This window comes from Brassica napus, chromosome C3, assembly GCF_020379485.1.
Source record: "Brassica napus cultivar Da-Ae chromosome C3, Da-Ae, whole genome shotgun sequence".
Lineage (NCBI taxonomy): Eukaryota > Viridiplantae > Streptophyta > Magnoliopsida > Brassicales > Brassicaceae > Brassica > Brassica napus.
Genome location: NC_063446.1, coordinates 58,034,261 through 58,048,500, shown reverse-complemented (window position 1 = coordinate 58,048,500; position 14,240 = coordinate 58,034,261). Strand labels below are relative to the sequence as shown.

General features: G+C 33.3%; 1 protein-coding gene across 1 annotated transcript; it reads left to right on the top strand.

Annotated features, from left to right (window-relative positions):
* The first annotated feature begins 349 nt into the window (after positions 1 to 349).
* On the top strand, positions 350 to 3,310 carry LOC106375950 (mannosyl-oligosaccharide 1,2-alpha-mannosidase MNS3). The gene is made up of 5 exons (XM_013815979.3): positions 350 to 735; positions 1,078 to 2,235; positions 2,298 to 2,495; positions 2,567 to 2,715; positions 2,799 to 3,310. The coding sequence occupies exons 1-5, from the start codon at positions 658 to 660 to the stop codon at positions 3,043 to 3,045; spliced, it is 1,830 nt and encodes a 609-aa protein (XP_013671433.1). The 5' UTR covers positions 350 to 657; the 3' UTR covers positions 3,046 to 3,310.
* The last annotated feature ends 10,930 nt before the right edge of the window (positions 3,311 to 14,240 follow it).

The following is a 14,240-nucleotide window of genomic DNA, read 5'->3' as shown; positions in this document are numbered from 1 at the left end:
TTTATTATTTACTTGGATATATTTCCAAGTTTCTAAAAATTACTTGATAAATAATATTTTACGAGAGAAGGTTATGAAAGTTTATTTTATTTACTTGACTTGGTCAAAACATGAGAGTTATTTAAAATAAAATATTTGCACCTAATATAAAAAAGATGGAATTCGATAAGAAAGTATTGTTTACTTCTTACAACAAAGAAATACTTGTTTAGGGCTTTGGATTTTATGGTTTAGTTATCATTTTTTCAGAAGTAAAACAAGTAAAGAGCAATATCAAGATGAGTGGTAACTTTTTTGTGATACTTGTTAGTTGGTTTGTACTTGCAAGCAGCAAAATTCAACTATTTGATACTTCGGTTTCGGCAAGACAAGAAAAACCGAGGCGAGTACCGATATAAGGCAGGTAAGTATTCATGCCCAGCCCTACAGAACATAGTAATATTTGACGAAGAAAAAGAAAAACAGAAATTGGAAGCTCGTGTTGTGTTGGGTCAATGCTTCTTAAGCAGCTGCCGTAAGATTTCGAAGAGACTTCTGCCTAAAAAATCAGAGGAAATTTTATTTTAATTTCTCCGGTCGTTAGCTCCCTTTTCAGATCGGTGGCAAACGAACCCGAATCCTAAGCCGATCTTCAATTTAACGGAGGGGGATCTGAGCATGTCGAAGTCTCTACCGTATTCAGTGAAAGATGTTCATTACGACAATGCCAAGTTCAGACATCGATCTCCTTTAAAGGTTAGAGCTTTTCTTAGATTTGATCTTTCTGTGATATGGGTTCTGCCCAAGTTCCCTCCTTTCTGCCCTGTGATATTACTTTTTGTAGATAGTTTATACAATGAACTGCTTTGGAGTAATCAGAGAGAGAGAAAGGAATAAGCAAAGATGTCTCTAGTTTTAGATTATCTACAATCAAAGTGTTAGGCTTCTTGGTGTAATTGAATGTTGTAAAGTGCGCTATAGAATGATAGGCTCAAAAGCAGTAAGTGAACACAGAACATGTGCTGCGAGTCTAGTGATGGGATGGCTTAAAGCTTCTGTTTATGAAATTTAATTGCCTCCTATTATTTTTGGCTCTAGGTTCTGTCTCAAAGCTTGCTTACTCTTAACACAAAACGTAACTACGCAAGCTGCAGCACGGGGAAGTTCCTTATATTGATACTGGTCTTTGGAATAGCATGTCTAATGCTGATGGGTACTAAGATCCCTAACGACTCTCCTCTCAATGAAAAAGGAAAGGTCACTTTCGTTGGGGGTCTTAGGCTAGGCAGACTTTTGAGAAAGCCGCCTAGGATCCCACCTCGGTTATCACCTGACGAAGGACAGTTGAAAGATAACACCACTAATGGCCCAAAATGGGCAGCCAGACAGCAAAGTGTAAAGGAAGCTTTTGACTACGCATGGTCTGGCTACAGAAAGTTCGCAATGGGCTATGACGAGCTTATGCCTATTAGCCAGAGAGGCGTGGATGGGTTAGGAGGACTGGGCGCCACTGTGGTCGACGCTCTTGACACAGCCATGATAATGGGTCATGGTAACATCGTTTCTGAGGCAGGGTCATGGGTCGAAGCTCATCTCTTGGAGAGAATCAGCCAAAAGGGTCAAGTTAATTTGTTTGAGACTACAATACGTGTTTTGGGTGGGCTTCTAAGTGCATACCATCTGAGTGGAGGAGACCACGGACCAAAACCAGATGTCTATCTAAACGTTGCCAAAGATTTGGCTGACCGTTTGCTTTCGGCTTTTAACTCCAGCCCTACTGCAGTTCCTTATAGTGACGTCATACTGCGTGAGTCAACGGCTCATCCAGCTCCAGGGGGGATGAGCAGCACAGCAGAAGTCGCCTCTGTGCAGCTTGAGTTTAATTACCTCAGCGCTGTTTCTGGTGATCCGAAGTACAGTACAGAGGCCATGAAGGTCTTGGCTCATATAAAGACTCTTCCTAAGACGGAAGGTCTTGTTCCCATCTACATCAGCCCTCACTCAGGTGAGTTTGTTGGTGAGAACATAAGGTTGGGATCTCGTGGGGATAGCTACTACGAGTATTTGATCAAAGTGTGGCTTCAGCAAGGAGGCAAGATGAACGGTAACTTCACGTATCTGCATGATATGTACACCGAGGCGATGAAAGGAGTCAGGCATTTGCTTGTGCGCAAATCAATTCCAAAGGGTCTGGTCTTTGTAGGGGAGTTGCCTTACGGGTCTAAGGGAGAGTTCAGTCCCAAAATGGATCATCTGGTAAGTTTCATTTGTTGAGAATCTTCAGAGGAATGGTTCATTCAGTTTTCTTTTGTGTCTAGGTTTGCTTCTTGCCTGGTACTCTTGCTCTTGGTGCTACCAAGGGACTCACAAAGGAGAAAGCCCTGGCGGAGAATCTTCTATCCTTTGAGGATCTTGAAAATTTGAAACTTGCGGAAGATTTAGCGAAAGCATGCTTTGAGATGTATGAAGTAACTGCCACTGGCCTTGCTCCAGAGATTGCTTACTTCCACACAGAGGTAACTTTTATTTCTTGTACCTTTTTCTTGCAGAACTTGTTTTGTTAATCATTGGATTCTAATAAAAGCAGGAATACTCTGAGGATGGTCTTGAAGGAGGGAACAAGAGCTCGGTTTATGCAAAAGACATAGTCATAAAACAGGCTGATCGGCATAATTTACTGCGCCCTGAGACTGTTGAATCACTCTTTGTTCTCTACCGTATCACAAAAGATACAAAGTAAGAAAGATATTCATAGGATTGAGGACTATACTTACTACTCTTAAAAGCTGAACACACATTTTTTGTAAAAAAAATTGCAGATACAGAGAACAAGGTTGGCAGATCTTTCAAGCGTTTGAAAAGCACACAAAGGTGAAATCAGGTGGATACACATCGTTGGATGATGTAACGGAAGTGCCTCCTCATAGGAGAGATAAGATGGAGACGTTTTTCCTCGGCGAAACGTTGAAGTACTTGTACTTGCTGTTTGGAGATGACTCGGTGATACCGTTGGATAAATTTGTTTTCAATACTGAAGCTCATCCATTGCCAATAAGAAACAACTGAAGGGTTCACTTTTTGAAGACTGTTTCAGAAAATACACACAGATACTTGGAGGAAAGTGATGTATAGTAGCAGAAACCAATTGGAGAAGAGGTTAGTTTGTTGAGAAACAAAAAAACTTTCCCATGTAAGATAAGTTTCAGCATCCAAGTTATAGTTTAACTCTAAAATGATTTTAAATTACTGAATTGTAGATCCTTGTATCTTTAAAATATATTTTTTTTTTTTTTGCGGATAATAATAATTTTCCTCTTAACTTTCCCTTGGAGATGAACTGTGTTTTATGTTTCCTGGTTTTTTCATCCATGTTATTGCAAAACCAAGAATTCTTCTGGTATTTTCTATGTTTATATATCGGTTAAGCAATGTACTAACCCAAAACAACCGGTTAATTAGATGACCAGCGTCAATTAAGAAAACCATACAGAAGATCACATATATTCCGGTTTAGTTTGGGTAAAACCGTAAAAGCGAATAGGGTTTACAAATTTGTCCGCTCTTTTTAAACCGACGTCTATGGGTTTGATTTCAAAAGGCTCCTTTTTAACTCTTTCAGCCGTCGTCGTCTTCCTCATATCCGAGTTCTTGATCTGTGATTTAGGGGTATAGTTACTTAGAGATTTAGAGTTAGGGTGTTTATTGTACTTTTTGTTATATTCATTGGGGGAGTATGGAGATGATGAAGATGATGAGATATAGCAGGTACTTAAGATCACTCTGTTTTATCCTTTTGGAATGTTTATTCTTGGTGCAGCAGCTTTTAACTCTTGCTGTGCCGAATCTTCCGGATAACTCAGCTTGAATGACTTTTCAAATTAAGCTTCTTCCGATTCAATCATCTTCTACTTCCCTCTGATGCAACTTTTTTTTTTTTGTTCGGAATGTTTGTTTACTCGTGGGCTTCTCTTTTGACTTTCGCACCATAGAGATTTCTTCTTGCCACCAGACAAATTAAAGCTCTCTTCTTTATTATTTTGTAACATCTTGTGTTTTGGTATGACTCTGTGGTCTTTATAAACGAATGTTTTTATTGCAAAGCACCCAATGTTTGTTTGTGTGGCTGATTAGATTCCGAGTTTCTTTTATTGATGATTAGTTGCAAAAACATCACAAATTCATCTTTAGAGTATTTTGTTTTTAAATGAGATTAACTACTTTGGATGGAGTTGGATCATCATGTTAATGGCTATGTTATGGACTTATGGTGAACTAGTATAATTTCCTGTGCTTCGCACAGGCATGTTTAATGTATAATCAAAATGAATATAAAATATTGATTTCTATTTGACAAAACAATAAAAATTATTAGATACTGTGAAAATTAAGGGAAAGCATCTCTGTTGCACAAATACAACTAAAATATTAACATACTTTTGTAGATAATTGAAGTCTGCATTTTTTGTAGTCTTTTGGTTCTTTTCATGTATATTTTTGTTTTCTAGTATTACTTTTTTTTTAATTTCCTTCATTTCCAATGGTAGATTCATTTTGAAGTATTTGTTATAAGAAAATCTACAAAATTTAGTAACTTTATATTAAAAAAAAGTGTATGTCAATCCGACAGTAAACAAATATAATATTTCAACTAGGATAAGATCCGCGCCTTACGCGGAATTAAGTTATTATTTTTGTTATATTTTGGAGAATGAAACAATAGTTTGGCTTCATTTGGATTAGGGGTGTTCAATCCAGATATCGGGTTGGTTTCGATTCGGTTCGGTTTTTTTCGGTATTTTGGTTAGTAAAATATAACTACTATTCTAAATCCATATTTACTTTGACTTTAGTCTTTCACATACTTTTGAAAGATTTCAACTGGACAACTAAATTGATCAGCCAATCTTGTTGCTTTAAATCATTAGTATATATATATATATATATATATATATATATATATATATATATTATTTAGTTTGAATATTTATTAAATAAAAATTCATATGCGTTATATTTTATGATCATTTGTAACTTATTATAACAAAAAAAATAATCTATTGATCACAAAATTTTCAGAGTGAGAATCTTCAAATTTCTAATAATATATAGACGTTTTGAAAAATTCAAAATATAACATATAAGAAAAAATATAAATGTTTTTATTATATATTTAATGTGATTTTTTTAATATCTTTTAATACTATAAAATTAAAAAAAGAACTAAGATACCAAAATTGTTATCAAATATTTATTATTCATAATAATTAATTTTCATATATATTAATCATATTAGGTAATTTCGTAGCTTCTAATTAAGGAAAGTGCAAAAACAATATTTGGTAGATTATTTATCAATTCGAATATTCGATAGTTAGTTTAATAAAAAATATAATGTAAGTTAAGATGGACCAACCTATTTTTTTAAGAATAGTATATTTTATATAGTCATTTATTAAATGAGAATTTATAATCATACACTTCTATGATCATTCATATCGTTTTATAACTGAATATTTAAATCATCGATAACAAAATTTTCAATGTGAAATCTTTAATAAGTTTATAATTTATAAATGTTTTTGAAAATTCATTGAAAGTTTTAATATTAAAATATTTATGTAATCTTATGGTATATAGTTTAATCTATATATATATATGTTTTATTATTAAATGATATTTTTTACTCATATGGTTTTAAAATCATGTGTATCTTCTTATAATATTAAATAAAAGTTCATATTAATACAATTTTATGATCATTTGTAACTTATTATGACAAAAAAAATAATCTATTGATCACAAAATTTTAAGAGTGGTGATCTTCAAATTTCTAATAATTTATAGACGTTTTGAAAAATTCAAAATATAACATATAAAAAATATAAATGTTTTTTATTATATATTTAATGTGATTTTTAATATCTTTTAATAATATAAAATTTTAAAAAGAACTAAGATACAAAAATTGTTATCAAATATTTATTATTCATAATAATTAATTTTCACATATATGTTAATCATATTAGGTAATTTCGTAGCTTTTATTTAAGGAAAGTGCAAAACATTTTTTGGTACGTTATTTATCAATTCGATAGTTAGTTTAATAAAAAGTGTAATATAAGTTAAGATGGACCAACCTATTTTTCTAAGAATAGTATATTTTATATAGTTATTTATTAAATAAGAATTTATAATCATACGGTTCTATGATCATTCATATCATTTTATAACAAAATATTTAAATCATCGATAACAAAATTTTCAGTCTGAAATCTTTAATAACTTTATAATTTATAAATGTTTTTGAAAATTCATTGAAACTTTTAATATTAAAATATTTATGTAATCCTATGGTATATAGTGTTTAATCTATATATATATATTTATTTTATTATTAAATGATATTTTTTACTCATATGGTTTTAAAATCATGTGTATCTTCTTATAATAAAAATGTTAAACCATTGATCATTAATTTTTAACATAATAATTTTAATAGTTTTAGTCATTTATTTTCGTTTTTAAAAATTCAAAATATAACATATACGAAAAAATCTAAATTTTACTTTTATAGCTAATTTGATTGTTTAATTTATTTTAATAATATAAAATTAAACAAAAAATGATGGAGGAGATATAAATTGTTATCAAATCTTTATTATTAAAATCATTAATTGTCATATATATATATTAGTCATTTATGGTAATTCCGTAGGTTTGATTTAAGGAAAGAAAATAACATATCATATCATTATATCATATAGTTTGACTAACTTATGTATCTAACAACATATAAAAATCGAATGTGGACCTACTTATTTTTCAATTGAATGTAATTGACTACCTAATTGAGTGCCACCTATGCATTGGGGCCTATTTTAATTAATACAAAATTGAGGTTACATCTTTTCAAATGTTCCTCAGTTAATATATAGGGGATAAGATTAGGAAAAAAAAGAAGCTAACCTGAGGTTTGGTTTGATCTAGAGAGTAAACGTGAATCTTCGTTTCTACCACCGCTTCTTATGCTCTATTTTTGCTTTCTAGTTATCACCACACTTTCTTATTTTTTTGTTACTTGTAGTGCTTCTCAAGTTTGTTAGGAACCTTGTAAGTCTCCTTTAAGGTGAGCTTCTAGCTTTCCTTCATCTAATTATCACCACATCCAATAAACATTTCCTAGCAAATCAAAACTAATTTAATATATTTTAAAAATTGATCACACGAATTACTTTCATAAGGATAACTATTAAAAGTAGGTTAGAGGAGATAAGGATTCATGGAAAATCAACATGATGCAAATTAAGATTGAAGTATTGAAGAATTTGGGTGTATTTAGACACTAACTTGTATTTTAATCTTCAGTTGCCTTTGCACTAAGCTTCCCATAAAACTTGTGTTTTTTTTCTGAAACTTAAAAACTTGTGTTTTTTTAATCATTGAAAAGAATTTCTCTAGAAGAATATCATCAGAAGCCATCGCTTTACATGGTAAGAAAATGAAATTTCATCACTCTTTAACATTAAGAGTCAAAATGGAGCCATTACGATAATCTTAGAAAATACCTTGAATGCAATAGGAGATGAATTTATAACAATAGCATTGTGAGTCAAACCTCCTTCTACAAGAAGAGTAACTGTTACAAAAATCGTGTGATAACGAAGTGGTGTGAAAAATATAAGAAAAACTTTTACTAAATTTTTTATTTATATAGAAAAATAAATGGATCAGTTACGAAACCAACTGTTTTTTTTTTGCTTCGAAACCGCTTTTCTTTTTATTGATTTAAGTTTTTCTTAATTTGTATTTAAAAAAAAAATATTATCCATGTGTCAGATTTTTATCGGTGAGATGACTTGTGCTTTAATATATAAGAGATATGTAAGGATGAAAAAAAAAAATATTTCTTTCTTCTTTTGTCATCTAATTTTACAGCTTTGGATGTTAATTCGTATCTCAAGAGTCTACTCAACCAATTATTGATTTCAAGTTTACATTATTGGTTTATTTTTTATTTACTGATCATAAGCTTTATTTCACAAGCTGTTTGATTTTTTAATATTGAGATTGTAGATTTGATGTTTCTGCGGTTTGTTTTTGCTTTGATTTTTTTCTACATCAAATAGAGGTGCTGATTACTTTATCCTTTAAAGAAATCAACACTTTGGGTTTAATTTGAGTTTATTGGGTTATCAGGAGGTTGAGCGAGGATTCATCTCTATTGCCCTTGGAAGAAATATTTAAATCACTTATATCCTTCACTAATCTTCATATCCCTCATATTCATTAAAGTACCTACAATTACCAAATTAGCCTCAGAATAAAGAAAATAAAATAAATACAATTTAATGAAAATTGAAAAAAAAAACCGTACGGCTCGATTGCGGTGAGGTTTCGACGATTGAGGTTTGAGGGGATTGCGTTTGGTAAAAGGGAACCCGACCGTACGGCTCGATTGCTACTCCGGCCTCACTCCGGCTCGGTCATCCGTCATCTTCTGCCGCTGTGTAAAAGCCAATCATATCCTCTGTCCATCGCTGGTGTATCCTCCCTCCACCATAGAACATGTAGGTTTTAGGTTCCAAAGCTCTTAAATTAGCTGAGAAACCAGATTGGAATGGATTTAGATGTTGCATCTGGGTATCCGAGTCCATTATGAGTTGAATTGAGTAGGAGAATGGTTGCATTGTTCGATTCTAGTGCGCTGAATGTAGAATCAAAATCAAAACGTGTACGACAATAGAACTAGCAAAACTAGTATTACTGATGATTGTTGTAGAACTAGTAAAACTAGTATAACTTCGAATGTATAATGGATGGTATTGTATGCTTTTGGCAGGCTACAATGAGCCACAACATCATACACTTCAGATGCGAATGTGGCATGTATTGTTTAGTGTTGAAGCATGTTGTGGAGGAGATAAATCTTTCAATGGTAGAAGCACACATATGCAAAAAGGTCGGGCTTGATGAATGTAATGTGAAGTTGAAATTGAGTTACATTCCACTGCTGGTTGGGAGTGACGAGAAATTCGTCATTTGTGATGATGAGGATCCTTGTGGTTATCTTTTGTCCCTTGATAAAGACAACCGTAGGTGCATTTTGTTGGTGGTGGTCATCAAAAGGTCAGAACTCTCAGAGCAACTTTCAAGAGCGGAGAAACGAAATTTTGTAGGTACGAACTATGAGGTGTGCCATTCGAATGATGATGAAATCGGAGACAAAGCCATAACTCGATATGGTGGCAACAATCAAGTTGATAAACAACACGAGTAGAAGATTGTGGCGATTGAGGAGATGTTGGAAAAAAGTGATGAAGAAGTAAATGTGGATGAAAAGGTTGATGCCAACTCAAAGGCACACCACAACTACTCAAAGGCACACCAAAACTAGTTGCATCTCTATTGCATGATGATTATCCAGGACAGATGAAACCTCTTGTTTTATTGAAAAATTTTACTTTGTTTTATTGAAAAACTTTGTACAACTATGGTGAGCTGTTTTTTTTGTTTGTGTAATACTAGTATGACTTTCTGAAGTTGACTTTGAAAATCGAAATGTTTGAATTTGACTTTGCTTTATCTGTACTTTAGTACCATATAAATCTTTTTGGCAGGCTTTTGAATTTGAAATACCATATAAATTTGCTTGGGCCAAACAATTTGCTTGGACCAAACAATACTAGTTCTAAGGTTATAGTTACAATAGTATAACTGAGGTTATAGTTACAAACTAGTTCGAAGAATAAAAAAAAATTAAAGATAGATACAAATAGTAGTTCCAAGAATCAAAAATTTAAAGATAAATACAGATACTAGTTCTAAGAATCAAAAAAATTTAAAGATAGATACAGATAGTAGTTCCAAGAATCAAAAAAATTTAAAGATAGATACAGATACTAGTTCTAAGAATCAAAAAAATTTTAAGATAGATACAGATAGTAGTTCCAAGAATCAAAAAATTTTAAAGATAGATATAGATAGTAGTTCCAAGAATCAAAAAATTTTAAAGATAGATACAAATACTCGTTCTAAGGAAAAAAAAATTCAATTGAAAATTTGTGAGTTATCAGTAATTATCAGTGGTATGAACAAAAAAAACTAAATTAATTTGTGTATTACTAGTATGATTTTGACTTTGAATTTGACTGTTTTATTTGTACAACTATGTAGAACTGTTTTTCTGTTTGTGTACTACTAGTATGACTTTCTGAAATTGAATTTGGAAATCAAAATGTTCGAAATTGGAAATCAGAATAAGAAATATAATCTTTAGTAGTCGAAAAAATGTTATATTCAACAAAAAAAAATGTTATACTCTACAATCAAAAGAACAACCCATCACACTACATACACTTTCATAGTCATTTTGTTAAATATGTAATTACTGAAGATTAGATTTCGCTCTAAAACTTGTATAGACACTTTTATTACGTAAATCACCAATAATCATATTTTTGGAATCTTATATTTTATTGTACAACTAAAGAAGTAGAATATAATTACATGTAATACTAAAATAATTGAAAATCACCGAAAGTACAACTATTTTGATATTTTGTACAACTACTATCATGGGGGGGAACTAATTGTATATATTATGCGGGTATTTGAAAATAATTCGAAATTTTGGCGGACTTTCTAAAATTTCATGAATCAACTGTCGAGTCCTCTCTCTTGTCTCCCTCTCTCTCATCTTTACTCTCTACTCTATCATCTCGTCTCTCTCCCTCTCATTCATCACACATTTCTCATCTCTCTATTATCATTCTCTCTCATCTATCTCTTGCAAATTACTCAATTTCACTCAATTCCGAACAGGAAATGGATCCATGAGTTGAGAAACGAGAAAGGAATGAGATGAAGAAACACTACATGCTTCAGTTTATTTGCGATGCTGAGCACGGGATTCCATCTTCGTGCTCATGTGGGGGACGAATCGTCGATGAGGTTTCTACTAATCCAACAGATAAGGATTTTGTACCAGGCCAAAGGTACTTCACTTGCAACGCGTACAAGGTAATTTACATTTTCTCTACTTGCTTAACTTACTGCAATATGTCAAACTGAGTGCAACTATGTGAAACTTGCATAATGATGGGCTCCACTTCCGTCAACCATGGGTTCTCGGAGTTAAGGTAGAGGTCCGCTCCTTAAGGCAGGAGGTGGACGAAATGGCTGCAGAGATTGCTCAGCTTAAAGAGCTTCTTACCCGTAAATGAGAAGCCTTATGTTGTTTGGATGTGTGTCTTTTGTTTCTTCATTAAGCCTTATGTTGTTTGGATGTTTGTCTTTTGTTTCTGCAATAAACCTTATGTTGTTTTGTTTGGATGTGATGTTGTATTAAGAGTTGTGGAATTGTGTTAAGACTTCTAGAATTAATGTGATGTTGTGTTAAGACTAATTAATGTGATGTTGTGTTAAGACTACTGGTTTTTTGTAGTAATACCATAGTTTTCCGTAGTAATACCACAGTTTTCCATAGTAATACCATATGGACATGTTTCAAAACGATCCAAAACACTTAAACATATCATACATAGCTACCAAAACACTTAAAACATATCATATCATACATAGGTTCTGGAACAAAACACGTAAATATAACATATCATACATAGGTTTTGGAACAAAACACTTAAACTTAAATTAGATTCCAAGTCTTACGCAGTTTTCCAAAACATACAACACAATAAAGTAGCTAAACGCATTACTCCAAATTCATCACTCCAAATTCATCCAAGTTTTAAGTAGTTTTAACTCTTTTCCTTCCCTTCCCCGTGATATGATCTGGAGGTATGATCTTCACCTCCTTGATCTGATCCGGTACATTCCAAGAAGACATGTCGGGCACAACATAAAGTGTCCTGTCATACGCCAAAGCCCACAGTTCCGCCCAGTAGTATTTTGAGCACATCTCATGGATATTAAGGCGGCTGCCATCAATGTTCGTAGTGAAATAGATGTAAGCTGCAGTCCGTGCAGACAAGGAAACTTTTCATAATCCCACACCTTGCAAGTACAAGATTTTCCAACCAAGCTCGCCCAAAACATCTTTCATGCAGTGTTAGTGATCTCGTACTTAAGCTCATAACTATTAAGCTCCCGTACAGATAGCTGTTGTGCAACAGCCCATAGATCGTGCAAGTTGTTCTCAACCACAGGCACCAGTCTTGTACCGATTGATCTACAAACAGCATCCTTCCGTTGAGTGAACCAATCAGAGAATTTCCTGTCGTTACAATCCAACATTGGTATTAAGGCCCACCTCGTTGCCTCTTTAAACACACTCTTCATTGATTCCACACTGTTGCTTGTATCGAAGTTGTACCTGTCACGTGGGAAAAAAAACCTTGCCCATTTGTCCTTTTCAGTATGTGCCTCCACATACTTGTACACAGCAGGATATATTTTCTTAAATGAGTCGTAAGCAGAGTTGAAGTCACCCACCGTGTAATATCTGCCCAACTCCATAAATCTATGCCCGACTATATTCTTGTTGACGTTACAAGCATGTCATTTCACTTTTTCCTTCAAATGCCATAAACAGTGCCCATGGTGAGCCTGTGGAAACACGTTTCCTATAGCGAAGATCAGGCTCTGATTTATTTCACTCATGAAAACCAGTTCAGAAGAGTCTGGTATAACACTTTTAAGCATCTCGAAAAACCAAGTCCAACTAGCAAGATTCTCACTAGCTTGTACTGCAAACGCAAGTGGATAACTATGACCATTAGGATCTTGAGCTTTCGCGAAAACTAGAACACCACCATATATGTTCTTCAGCCATGTCACATCCACAGCTATCACTTTCCTCATGAATGCAAACCCTTCAATGCAAGCTCCCAAAGTTATGAAGAGGTACTTGAATTTACTTGCATCATTCAATTTCACACATGTTTTTGTTCCTGGATTCACTTGCTCTAACATGTACAAATAGCTATACATCATCTTGTAACTCTCTTCCGGACTACCAGGTATATCACTAACGTGATTGCTCATTATATCCTGCCAAAAAAAGAACAAACACAAGAAACTGACAACAATTATCCAAAGTTATCCACAGTTCTATCCGTTGTTCCGAATTATACAGTTATACTACAATTATCATGAACAAGATCGATCTAGGTCCAATGAGAAGCTGCCTATACATTCTCCAATTCTACTGCATATACATTCTCATTCCACCATTGGAATGCATTATATACCAATGCATTTCAATTGCAAATCCATTAAAACCTACTTCCAAAAGAAAGCTCAAGACGGAGACCACAACTTACGAATACGAAATGTTAGACTTCAGGTGATTGGTCTACGCAGACAACGACGGCGGCGGTAGAGAAGCTGCGGGAGAGAGGAGTGGAGGTGGAGCTGGGCTGCGGGAGAGCCGAAGGAGGAGGAATCGTCTTAGCCTCTTGTTTTAGTTTCGCGAGAGAGATGAGAGAAGTGAGGCTCGTGAGAGGATGAGCGATTAGAGGAGGGAGGGAGGAGCGATTAGAAATCACGTTTGATTTTAGGGTTTGATTGGTTTATTTCGGTTTACCCACTTAGATCCGACGGGTTATTAGATGGGTGGGTTTGACCCTGATTTTCTTTGTAATTATCGACACTTACCTTCATTTTATCGTATTTCATTCATTTTTCGATTTAAAAATAAATGTTAACTGAAATAGAGGTTATAACGAGAACATCGTGGCTTTAAAAAAATCAACAAGGGGCGCTACAGACGATTCCTCGAGGTTGAGCTCTTCTTCTTGGTAGCTTAGAAGCAATCAAGCAACCCATGAAAAAAGAAAGTGATTAACCATATGGCGTTAAGAGAGTAAACGTTATGTTCTCTATCTATATCTATATTTGTTGCTTCAGCATTGCCGCAATCAATATACCATACCCTAATAGGGTCTGTGTACAAAGGTGGGAAAGATGTGACAAACAAAAACAATGAGATTAATCAAAGAAACAACAAAAAGGACATTGGAAAAATTATAAGTTGTTATTTTGTGTTGTATTTATTTACAACTATGTGTATATGTTGTTGGTTCCCTTGATGACAATATATTTTTATGATCTGATTTGATAATGTATAGAAAATCTACTATATAAGATTCCAATGAAGTTACCTAGTTTCAAAGTCTTTTTGGCCTTTGGAGTTGCATCATAAACTTACAAGGAATTTGTGAATTTAATAAAAAATATTCAAATAAATTATTATTTTTAAGAAAAAAAATATATAATCAAACGAAAATATGATTCTTCATTCA